Raw genomic sequence first — 13,682 nt, 5'->3', positions numbered from 1 at the left:
ACACGGAAACATCTCGGAGTCTGACCCCGACAAGGAGACGCCCCGGAGTTTGACCCCGACACGGAGATGGAGACGTCCCGGAGTCTGACCTCGACACGGAGACGCCCTGGAGTCTGACCCCGACACGGAGACATCTCGGAGTCTGACCCCGACACGGAGACGGAGACGTCCCGGAGTCTGACCTCGACACGGAGACGCCCAGGAGTCTGACCCCGACATGGAGACATCCCAGAGCCTGACCCCGACACGGAGACGGAGACGTCCCGGAGTCTGACACCGATACGGAGACGGAGACGTCCCGGAGTCTGACCCCGACACGGAGACGGAGACGTCCCGGGGTCTGACCTCAACACGGACACGTCTCGGAGTCTGACCTCAACACGGAGACGTCTCGGAGTCTGACCCCGACACGGAGAGGACCCGGAGAATGACCCCGACACGGAGATGGAGACGTCCCGGAGTCTGACCCCGAAACAGAGACGGAGACGTCCCGGAGTCTGACCCCGACACGCAGACGGAGACGTCCCGGAGTCTGACCCCGACACGGAGACGTCCCGGATTCTGACCCCGACACAGAGACGGAGACGTCCCGGAGTCTGACCCCGACAGGGACACGCCCAGGACTCTAACCTTGAGACGGAGACGGCCCGGAGTCTGACCTCGAGAGGGAGACGGAGACGTCTTGGAGTCTGAGCCCGACGCGGAGACGGAGATGTCCCGGAGTCTGACTCCTACCCGGAGACAGCCCGGAGTCTGACCCCGAGATGGAGACGGAGATGACACAGAGATGGAGACGTCCCGGAGTCTGACACCGAAACGGAGCCGGAGAAGTCCGGGAGTCTGACCCCGACATGGAGACGTCCCGGAGTCTGACCCCGACATGGAGACGTCCTGGAGTCTGACCCCGACACGGAGACGGAGACGTCCCGGAGTCCGACCCTGACACGGAGACGTCCCGGAGTCCGACCCCGACACGGAGACGTCCCGGAGTCCGACCCCGACACGGAGACGCCCCGGAGTCTGACCCCGACACGGAGACACCCCGGAGTCTGACCTCGACACGGAGACGTCTCGGAGTCTGACCCCGACAAGGAGGCGTCCCGGAGTTTGACCCCGACACGGAGATGGAGATGTCCCGGAGTCTGACCCCGACACGGAGACGTCCCGGAGTCTGACACCGAAACGGAGACGTCCCGGAGTCTGATCCCGACACGGAGACGTCCCGGAGTCCGACCCCGACACGGAGACGCCCCGGAGTCTGACCCCGACACGGAGACACCCCGGAGTCTGACCTCGACACGGAGACGTCTCGGAGTCTGGCCCCGGCACGGAGACGCCCCGGAGTCTGACCCTGATAAGGAGATGGAGACGTCTCGGAGTCTGACCCCGACACGGAGACGTCTCGGAGTGTGACCCCGACAAGGAGACGCCCCGGAGTTTGACCCCGACACGGAGATGGAGATGTCCCGGAGTCTGACCTCGACACGGAGACGGAGACGCCTCGGAGTCTGACCACATCACGGAGACGTCTCGGAGTCTGACCCCGACACGGAGACGGAGACGTCCCGGAGTCCGACCCCGACACGGAGATGTCCCGGAGTCCGACCCCGACACGGAGACGTCCCGGAGTCCGACCCCGACACGGAGACGTCCCGGAGTGCGACCCCGACACGGAGACGCCCCGGAGTCTGACCCCGACACGGAGACGCCCCGGAGTCTGACCTCGACACGGAGACGTCTCGTAGTCTGACCCCGACAAGGAGACGCCCCGGAGTTTGACCCCGACACGGAGATGGAGATGTCCCGGAGTCTGACCCCGACACGGAGACGTCCCGGAGTCTGACCGCGACACGGAGACGTCCCGGAGTCTGACACCGAAACGGAGACGTCCCGGAGTCTGACACCGAAACGGAGACGTCCCGGAGTCTGACCCCGACACGGAGACGTCCCGGAGTCTGGCCCTGACACGGAGACGTCCCGGAGTCTGACCCTGATAAGGAGACGCCCCGGAGTCCGACCCCGACACGGAGACGTCTCGGAGTCTGACCCTGACACGGAGATGGAGACGTCCCAGAGTCTGATCCCGAAACGGAGATGGAGACGTCCCGGAGTCTGGCGCCAACACAGAGACGGAGACGTCCCGGAGTCTGACCCCGACACGGAGACGTCCTGGAGTCTGACCCCGACACGGAGACGTCCCGGAGTCTGACCCCGACAAGAGGACGTCCCGGAGTCTGACCCCGACACGGCGACGGAGACGTCCCGGAGTCTGACCCCGACACGGAGACGTCCCGGAGTCTGACCCCGACACGGTGCCGTCCCGGAGTCTGACCCCGACACGGAGACGGAGACGCCTCGGAGTCTGACCACATCACGGAGACGTCTCGGAGTCTGACCCCGACAAGGATACGTCCAGGAGATTGACCCCGACACGGAGACGTCCCGGAGTCTGCCCCCGACACGGAGATGGAGACGTCCCAGAGTCTGACCCTGACACGAAGACGGAGACGTCCCGGAGTCTGACCCCGACACGGAACGTCCCGGAGTCTGACCCCGACACGGAGACGTGCCGGAGTCTGACCCCGACACGGAGATGTTCCAGAGTTTGACCCCGACACGGAGACGTCCCAGAGTCTGACCCCGACACGGAGACGTCCCAGAGTTTGACCCCGACATGGAGACGGAGACGTCCCGGAGCCTGATCCTGACACGGAGATGTCCCGGAGTCTGACCCTGACACGGAGACGTCCCGGAGTCTTATCCCGAAACAGAGACGCAGACGTCCCGGAGTCTGACCCTGACACGGAGCCGGAGATGTCCCGGAGTCTGACCCCGACACGGAGACGGAGACGTCCCGGAGCCTGACCCTGACACGGAGACGTCCCGGAGTCTGACCCCGACACGGAGACGTCCCGGAGTCTGACCCCGACACGGAGACGTCCCGGAGTCTGACCCCGACACGGAGACGGAGGCGTCCCAGAATCTGACCTTGACACGGAGACGTCCCGGAGTCTGACCCCAGCAAGGAGACGCCCCGGAGTCTGACCCCGAAACAGAGACAGAGACGTCCCGGAGTCTAACCCCAACACTGAGACGTCCCGGAGTCTGACCTCGACATGGAGACAGAGTCTGACCCCGATACGGAGAGGTCCCGGAGTCTGACCCCGATACGGAGACGGAGACGTCCCGGAGTCTGAACCCGACACGGAGACGGAGACGCCCCGGAGTCTGAACCCGACATGGAGACGGAGACGTCTCGGTGTCTGACCCCAACACGGAGACGTCCCGAAGTCTGAACCCGACACGGAGACGGAGACGTCCTGTAGTCTGACCCCGACACAGAGACGTCCCGGAGTCTGACACCGACATGGAGACGGAGATGTCCCGGAGTCTGACCCCGACACGGAGACGGAGATGTCTCGGAGTCTGACCCCGACACGGAGACGTCCCGGAGTCTGACCCCGACACGGAGACGGAGACGTCCCAGAACCTGACCTTGACACGGAGACGTCCCGGAGTCTGACCCCAGCACGGAGACGTCCCGGAGTCTGACCCCAGCACGGAGACGTCCCGAAGTCTGACCCTGACACAGGGACGGAGACGTCCCGGAGTCTGATCCTGACACGGAGACGCCCCAGAGTCTGACCCTGACACGGAGACGGAGACGCCCTGGAGTCTGAACCCGACACGGAGACGGAGACGTCTCGGCGTCTGACCCTGACACGGAGACGGAGACGCGCCGGAGTCTGACCCCGACACGGAGACGTCCCGGAGTCTGACCCCGACACGGAGACGTCCCGGAGTCTGACCCCGACACGGAGACGGAGACATCCCAGAGTCTGACCCTGACACGGAGACATCCCGGATTTTGACCCCGACACGGAGATGGAGATGCCCCGGAGTCTGACCCCGACACGGAGACCGAGACGCCCCGGAGTCTGACCCCGACACGGAGACCGAGACGCCCCGGAGTCTGATCCCGACACGGAGATGGAGACGCTCCGGGGCCTGACCCGGACACGAGATGGAGATGCTCCGGAGTCTGACCCCCATACCAGACGGAGACGGAGGCGCTCCGGAGCCCATCGTGCAGACTGTCCTTACCCTGTGTCTATTACGAACTCTGTTATTAGCTGTTCCGACCTGTATTACTAAGAGTGAGTGTTAGACTGAAGGGAATTTGCGAACATCCAGGTTAGTTCGTGGTGGAAGGTGAACTGTGAAAAGCGCAGAGAGGTTCTCACCTGCAAGTAACTTTTGTGCGATCAGCCACCATCCTCCATTGCTGCTGATTGTCGGAGACCTCGATGTAGAAACTGTAGCTTCGATCATCACAATCCCAGAGCAGTAACCTGATTAGAAACACAGAATTTCAAACGGAGCATGCAACTTAGGAAGACACTACATCCTTGTCAACAACACACAGGAACAAGAGGAGGTTATTCAGCCCCTCAAGTCTGTTACACAGGAACAGGAGGAAGCCACTTAGGCCTTTTACACAGAGATAGGACTAGTAATCCAGAGACACCAGGCTAATGTTCTGGGGACAAGGGTTCAAATCCCACCAAGGCAGCTGGTGGAGTTTGAATTTAACTAATAAAATCTGCAATTAAAAGCAAGTCGCAGTAATGATGACCATGAAACCATTGTCGATTGTTCACTAATGTCCTTTAGGGGAGGGAAATCTGCTGTCCTTGCCTGGTCTGGCCACATTATGGCATTAAGGGCTCCAGCAGGAATTTTCAAATCTTCTCTGGCCACTGGTGAGGTGCCAGAGGACTGGAGGACTGCTAACGTTGTCCCATTATTAAAAAAGGGAGGAAGGGATAGACCAGGAAATTACAGGCCAGTCAGTGTAACCTCGGTGGTGGAGAAGCTACTAGAAAGAATTCTGAGGGACAAAATATATCTGTACTTGGAGAGACAAGGATTAATCAGGGATAGTCAGCATGGATTTGTTAAGGGAGGGTCGTGTTTGACAAATCTTATTGAATTTTTTGAGGAGTTAAACAGTAGTGTTGACATGAGTAATGCACTTGATGTTGTCTACATGGACTTTAGCAAGGCTTTTGATAAGGTCCCTCATGGCAGACTGGTCAAGAAAATAAGAGCCCATGGGTTCCAAGTCAAAGTGGCAGGTTGGATCCACAATTGGTTGAGAGGCAGGAAGCAGAGGGTGATGGTAGAGGGATGTTTCTGTGATGGGAAGTCTGTTTCCAGTGATGTTCCACAGGGCTCGGTGTTGGAGCCCTGGTTTACATACATGATTTGGAATTAAATGTAGGGGGTATGATCAAGGAGCTCTCAGTTGACATGAAAATTGGTAGAGTGGTAAATAAATAAATAAATAATAGTGAGGAGAATAGCCATAAACTGCAGGAGGATATCAATGGACTGGTCAGGTGGGCAGAGCAGTGGCAAATGGAAACGTATGAGGTAATGCACTTGGAGAGGGCTAACAAGACAAGAGATTACAATATGAATGGTTGGACCCTGGAAAGCACTGAAGATCAGATGGACCTTGGTGTGCATATTCACAGATCCCTGAAGGTAGCGGGACAGGTAGATAAGGTGGTTAAGAAGGAATATGGGATACTTGCCTTTATTAGCCGAGGCATAGAATATAAGAGCGGGGAGGTTATGCTGGAACTGTATAAAACGCTGGTTAGGCTACAACTGGAGTACTGTGTGCAGTTCTGGAATCCGCATCATAGGAAGGATGTGATTGCACTGGAGAGGGTGCAGAGGAGATTCACCAGGATGCTGTCTGGGCTGGAGGGTCTGAGCTATGAGGAAAGATTGGAGAGGCTGGGGCTGTTTTCCTTGGAGCAATGAAGGTTGAGAGGGGAGCTGATAGAGGTGTATAAGATTATGAGAGGCGTAGATAGGGTGGATAGGAAGACAGTTTTTCCATTAGCACAGGGGTCAATAACCAAGGGGCATTGATTTAAGGTAACAGGTAGAGTTGAGGAGAAATTTTTTTACCCAGAGGGTGGTGGGAGTCTGGAACTCACTGCCTGAAAGGGTGGTTGAGTCAGAAACTCTCATAACATTCAAGAAGTATTTAGATATTCACTTTTGTTGCCATAGCCTCCAGGGCAACAGGCCAAGCACCAGAAAATGGGATTAGTGTAGTCAGATCTTTGTTGGCTGGTGTGGACACGATGGGCTGAATGGCCTCCTGTGCTGTAAATGTCTATGAGTGTATATAAATACTGTGGCTACACGGGCAGCTTAGGGGGTGTGAATTCTGTTGTTAGTAACTCACCTCCTTACACCCCCCAAAGCCTGTTCACCATCTACAAGGCACAAGTCAGGAGTGTGATGGAATACTCCCCACTTGCCTGGATGAGTGCAGCTCCCACAACAGTCACCATCCAGTTTGATCGGCACCCCATGCACCACATTACAAATATATAATTATGATATTTTAGAATTTTAAGGACAACGGTTTGGAAAGCACATGTTTGCTAAAAAAAGTTAAAAAGCCTTTGTTCAGAAAAGGGATGTATGGACAGACAACTTGGTGCTATTTTTCGGCATTGGTTGAAAAACCCTATCAGACTGCAAGACGGGTCAGAAAAGACATTTTGAAATTCAAAGAGTGTTCTACAAGTGGAATCGAGATCCTTCCACTTACTGCTCTTCTTTCAGATAATTCACTCATAAGAACCTGAATGAAAAGCTATACAAGAACCCCAGGTGGGAGAAGGGGTGTTTCAATGGCCATTACCGAATATGGAGGCATGATTCATCAGTTTGGGAGCAGCCATATTTGGGTTCATATGAGAAAAAAAGGCAGGGGACTGCATAAACAGAGAGCCATTCGGAACAGCATGAAAGAGGCATCTTAAAACAGAAACAGCTTCTCAACAGGGAGAGGCTGAGCAAGGTCCCCAGAAACAGCTATGGGACTGCTATATTAAATCAGGTTCCCAAGGGCCAAGAGGAGTACTGCAAAAGTGAAAACAGGAACGTTTACTCTCTCCCAGGACCTGTTCTACTTGTAGAGTCCACCTGCAAAGGGAAGCGCCAAATCCCCAGCCAGGGAACTCGTTGCAGCTGCTAAATGGAAACTGAAGTTTGAACATCTTCATTTCAGAGAGAAGGAATTTAAACAATGGGATCCACAAAGATATCTCACACAGACTGATTTAAACAATGGGGGGTCCACAAAGATAGCTCACACAGACTGATTTAAACAATGGGGGGCCCACAAAGATATCTCACACAGACTGATTTAAACAATGGGGGGCCCACAAAGATAGCTCACACAGACTGATTTAAACAATGGGGGGCCCACAAAGATATCTCACACAGACTGATTTAAACAATGGGGGGTCCACAAAGATAGCTCACACAGACTGATTTAAACAATGGGGGGCCCACAAAGATAGCTCACACAGACTGATTTAAACAATGGGGGGCCCACAAAGATATCTCACACAGACTGATTTAAACAATGGGGGGCCTACAAAGATAGCTCACACAGACTGATTTAAACAATGGGGGGTCCACAAAGATAGCTCACACAGACTGATTTAAACAATGGGGGGCCCACAAAGATAGCTCACACAGACTGATTTAAACAATGGGGGGCCCACAAAGATAGCTCACACAGACTGATTTAAACAATGGGGGGCCCACAAAGATATCTCACACAGACTGATTTAAACAATGGGGGGCCCACAAAGATAGCTCACACAGACTGATTTAAACAATGGGGGGCCCACAAAGATAGCTCACACAGACTGATTTAAACAATGGGGGGCCCACAAAGATAGCTCACACAGACTGATTTAAACAATGGGGGGCCCACAAAGATATCTCACACAGACTGATTTAAACAATGGGGGGCCCACAATGATATCTCACACAGACTGATTTAAACAATGGGGGGCCCACAAAGATAGCTCACACAGACTGATTTAAACAATGGGACCCACAAAGATATCTCACACAGAATGATTTAAAGAATGGTAGGCACACAAAGATATCTCACACAGACTGATTTAAACAAGGGGATCCACAAAGATATATCACACCGACGGACTTAAACAACGTGACACACAAAGATATCGCAAACAGACTGATTTAAACAATGGGAGGGCCCAGAAAGATACCTCAAACAGACTGATTTAAAGAATGGGACCCACAAAGATATCTCACACAGACTGATTTAAACAATGGGAACCACAAAGATATCTCACACAGACTGATTTAATCAATGGGGGGCCCAGAAGGTTATCTCACACAGACTGATTTAAACAATGGGGGGGCCACAAAGATATCACACACAGACTGATTCAAACACTGGTACCAACAAAGATATCTCACACAGACTGATTTAAACAACGGGGGGACCACAAAAATAGCTCACACAGACTGATTTAACCAATGGGAGGCCCACAAAGATATCTCACACTGATTGATTTAGACAATGGTGGAACCACAAAGATATCTCACACAGACTGATTTAAACAATGGGGGGCCCACAAAGATATCTCACACAGACTGATTAACGAATGGGGGGCCAACAAAGATATCTCACACAGAATGATTAAAACAATGGGATCCACAAACATATCTCACAAAGATGGATTTAAACAACGTCACGCACAAAGATATTGCACACAGACTGGGTTAAACAATGGGGGGGCGGGGGCTCACAAAGATATCTCACGCAGACTGATTTAAACAATGGTGGACCAACAAAGATACCTCACACAGAATGATTAAAACAATGGGATCCACAAAGATATCACACAAAGACGGAGTTAATCAATAGGGGGCACACAAAGGTATCTCACACAGAATAATTTAAACAATGGGGCCCACAAAGACATCTCACACAGATCGATTTAAACAATGGGGGCCCACAAAGCTATCTCACACAGACTGATTTAAAAAATGGGACCAACAGGGATATCTCACACAGACTGATTTAAACAATGGGGGGCCCACAAAGATATCTCACACAGACGGATTTAAACAATAGAACCCACAAAGATATCTCACACAGACTGATTTACACAATAGAAACCAAAAAGATATCTCACGCAGACGGATTTAAACAATGGAGAGCCAACAAAGATATCTCACACAGACTGATTTAAACAATAGAAGCCACAAAGGTATCTCACACAGATTGATTTAAAAAATAGAACCCACAAAGATAGCTCACACAGATTGATTTAAACAATGGGGGGCCCACAAAGATATCTCACACAGACTGATTTAAACAATGGGGCCCACAAAGATATCTCACACAGACTGATTTAAACTATCGGAACAACAAAAGACATCGCATAATGACCGATTAAAACTATGGGAGGCCCACAAAGATATCTCACACAGATTGATTTAAACAATAGAACCCACAAAGATATCTCACACAGACGGATTTAAACAATGTGACCCACAAAGATATCTCACACAGACTGATTTAAACAATAGAACCCAAAAAGATATCTCACGCAGACGGATTTAAACAATGGAGCACCAACAAAGATATCTCACACAGACTGATTTAAACAATAGAACCCACAAAGATATCTCACACAGATTGATTTAAACAATGGGGAGAACACAAAGATATCTCACACAGACTGATTTAAACAATAGAACCCACAAAGATATCTCACACAGACGGATTTAAACAATGTGACCCACAAAGATATCTCACACAGACTGATTTAAACAATAGAAACCAAAAAGATATCTCACGCAGATGGACTTAAACAATGGAGCGCCAACAAAGATATCTCGCACAGACTGATTTAAACAATAGAACCCACAAAGATATCTCACACAGATTGATTTAAACAATAGTACCCACAAAGATATCTCACACAGACTGATTTAAACAATAGAACCCACAAAGATATCTCACACAGATGTATTTAAACAATGTGACCCACAAAGATATCTCACACAGACTGATTTAAACAATAGAAACCAAAAAGATATCTCACGCAGACGGATTTAAACAATGGAGCGCCAACAAAGATATCTCACACAGACTGATTTAAACAATGGGGCGCCCACAAAGATATCTCACACAGACTGATTTAAAAAATGGGGGCCCCAAAAAGATATCTAACACAGATTGATTAAAGAATGGGGGGCCCATAAAGATATCTCACACAGACTGATTTAAACAATGGGGGGCACACAAAGATATCTCACACAGACTGATGTAAACAATGGTGGGCCCACAAAGATATCTCACACAGAATGATTTAAAAAATGGGGGCCCCACAAAGATATCTAACACAGATTGATTAAAGAATGGGGGACCCATAAAGATATCTCATACAGATTGATTAAACAAAGGGGGCCCACAAAGATATCTCACACACACTGATTTAAACAAAGGGGGGCACACAAAGATATCTCACACAGACTGATGTAAACAATGGTAGGCCCACAAAGATATCTCACACAGACTGATTTAAAAAATAGAACCCACAAAGATATATCACAGACGGATTTAAAAAATTGGGGCCCCACAAAGATATCTCACACAGACTGATTTAAAAAATAGAACCCACAAAGATAGCTCACACAGATCAATTTAAACAATGGGAGGCCCACAAAGATATCTCACACAGATTGATTTAAACAATGGGGGGCCCACAAAGATATCTCACACAGACTGATTTAAACAATAGAACCCACAAAGATATCTCACACAGACGGATTTAAACAATGTGACCCACAAAGATATCTCACACAGACTGATTTAAACAATAGAACCCAAAAAGATATCTCACGCAGACGGATTTAAACAATGGAGCACCAACAAAGATATCTCACACAGACTGATTTAAACAATAGAACCCACAAAGATATCTCACACAGATTGATTTAAACAATGGGGAGAACACAAAGATATCTCACACAAATTGATTTAAACAATAGAACCCACAAAGATATCTCACACAGACGGATTTAAACAATGTGACCCACAAAGATATCTCACACAGACTGATTTAAACAATAGAAACCAAAAAGATATCTCACGCAGATGGTCTTAAACAATGGAGCGCCAACAAAGATATCTCACACAGACTGATTTAAACAATAGAACCCACAAAGATATCTCACACAGATTGATTTAAACAATAGTACCCACAAAGATATCTCACACAGACTGATTTAAACAATAGAACCCACAAAGATATCTCACACAGACGTATTTAAACAATGTGACCCACAAAGATATCTCACACAGACTGATTTAAACAATAGAAACCAAAAAGATATCTCACGCAGACGGATTTAAACAATGGAGCGCCAACAAAGATATCTCACACAGACTGATTTAAACAATAGAACCCACAAGGATATCTCACACAGATTGATTTAAACAATAGTACCCACAAAGATATCTCACACAGACTGATTTAAATAATAGAACCCACAAAGATATCTCACACAGATTGATTTAAACAATGGGGGCCCCACAAAGATATCTCACAAAGACAGATTTAAACAGTGGGGTCCAAAAAGAAATCTCACACAGACTGATTTAAACAATTGGGCCCACAAAGCTATCTCACACAGACTGATTTAAACAATGGTGGACCCACAGTGATATCTCACACAGAAAGATTTAAACAATGGGGGCCCAAAAAGATATCTCACACAGACGGATTTAAACAATGGGGGACCCACAAAGATACCTCACATAGACTGATTAAAACAATGGGGCCCACAAAGATATCTCACACAGACTGATTAAACAATGGGGGGTCCACAATGATATCTCACACAGACTGATTTAAATAATAGAACCCACAAAGATATTTCACACAGACGGATTTAAACAATGGGACCCACAAAGATATCTCACGCAGAATGATTTAAACAATAGAACCCACAAAGATATCTCACACAGATTGATTAAAATAATGGGATTAACATAGCTATCTCACACAAACTGATTTAAACAATGGGTCCCCTCAAAGATATCTCCAACAGACTGATTTAAACAATGGGGCTCACAAAGATATCTCACACAGACTGATTTAAACAATGGGACCCACAAAGATATCTAAAACAGACTGATTTAAACAAAAAGGCTCACAAAGATATCTCATACAGACTGATTTAAACAATGGGGGGCTAACAAAGATATCTCACAAAGACTGATTTGAACAATGGGGGGCCCACAAAGATATCTCACACAGACTGATTTAATCAATCGGACCCACAAGGATATCTCACACAGAAAGATTTAAACAATGGGGGGACCAAAAAGATATCTCACACAGACTGATTTAAACAATCGGACCCACAAGGATATCTCACACAGAAAGATTTAAACAATGGGGGGACAAAAAAGATATCTCACAAGAACTGTTTTAAACAATGGGGGGCCACAAAGACATCTCACAAAGACTCATTAAAACAATGGTGGACCCACAAAGATATCTCACAGAGACTTATTTAAACAAAAGGGGACCCACAAAGATATCTCACACAGACTGATTCAAACAATGGGTGGCCCATGAAGATATATCACACAGACTGATTTAAACAATGGGGCTAAAAAAGATATCTCACACAGACTGATTTAAACAATGGGGGGCCAACAAAGATATCTTACACCGACTGATTTAAAGAAGGGGACCCACAAAGATATCTCACACAGACTGATTGAAACAATAGAACCCACAAAGATATCTCACACAGACTGATTGAGAACAATAGAAACCACAAAGATATCTCACACAGACTGATGTAAACAATGGGGCCCACAAAGCTATCTCACACAGACTGATTTAAACAATGGGGGCCCCAAAAAGATATCTAACACAGATTGATTGAAGAATGGGGGGCCCATAAAGATATCTCACACAGACTGATTTAAACAATGGGGGACACATAAAGATATCTCACACAGACTGATGTAAACAATGGTGGGCCCACAAAGATATCTCACACAGACTGATTTAAAAAATGGGGGTCCCACAAAGATATCTAACACAGATTGATTAAAGAATGGGGGGCCCATAAAGATATCTCATACAGATTGATTAAACAATGGGGGGCCCACAAAGATATCTGACACACACTGATTTAAACGATGGGGGGCGCACAAAGATATCTCACACAGACTGATGTAAACAATGGGGGGCCCACAAAGATATCTTACACAGACTGATTTAAAAAATAGAACCCACAAAGATATATCACAGACGGATTTAAAAAATTGGGGCCCCACAACGATATCTCACACAGACTGATTGAAAAAATAGAACGCACAAAGATAGCTCACACAGATTGATTTAAACAATGGGAGGCCAACAAAGATATCTCACACAGATTGATTTAAACAATGGAGGGAACACAAAGATATCTCACACAGACTGATTTAAACAATAAAACCCACAAAGATATCTCACACAGACGGATTTAAACAATGGTGGGCCCACAAAGATATCTCACACAGACTGATTTAAACAATAGAACCCAAAAAGATATCTCACGCAGACGGATTTAAACAATGGAGCGCCAACAAAGATATCTCACACAGACTGATTTAAACAATAGAAACCACAAAGATATCTCACACAGATTGATTTAAACAATAGTACCCACAAAGATATCTCACACAGACTGATTTAAATAATAGAACCCACAAAGATATCTCACACAGATTGATTAAACAATGG

The 13,682-nt window shown here is 48.2% G+C and overlaps 1 protein-coding gene across 2 annotated transcripts in view; it reads right to left on the bottom strand.

The window, feature by feature from the left end:
- btbd9 (BTB (POZ) domain containing 9) overlaps positions 1 to 13,682 on the bottom strand; it is a 537,933-nt gene that overhangs the window by 122,120 nt on the left and 402,131 nt on the right. For both annotated transcript variants that reach the window (XM_041188563.1, XM_041188562.1), the window contains exon 9: positions 4,245 to 4,352. In XM_041188563.1, coding sequence (XP_041044497.1) covers positions 4,245 to 4,352 — 108 coding nt within the window. The remainder of the gene's footprint in view (positions 1 to 4,244; positions 4,353 to 13,682) is intronic.

The sequence above is a fragment of the Carcharodon carcharias genome, chromosome 5, assembly GCF_017639515.1.
Source record: "Carcharodon carcharias isolate sCarCar2 chromosome 5, sCarCar2.pri, whole genome shotgun sequence".
NCBI classification, from domain to species: Eukaryota; Metazoa; Chordata; class Chondrichthyes; order Lamniformes; family Lamnidae; genus Carcharodon; species Carcharodon carcharias.
The sequence above is the reverse complement of the archived record's forward strand: the minus strand, read 5'-3'. Positions and strand labels throughout refer to the sequence as shown.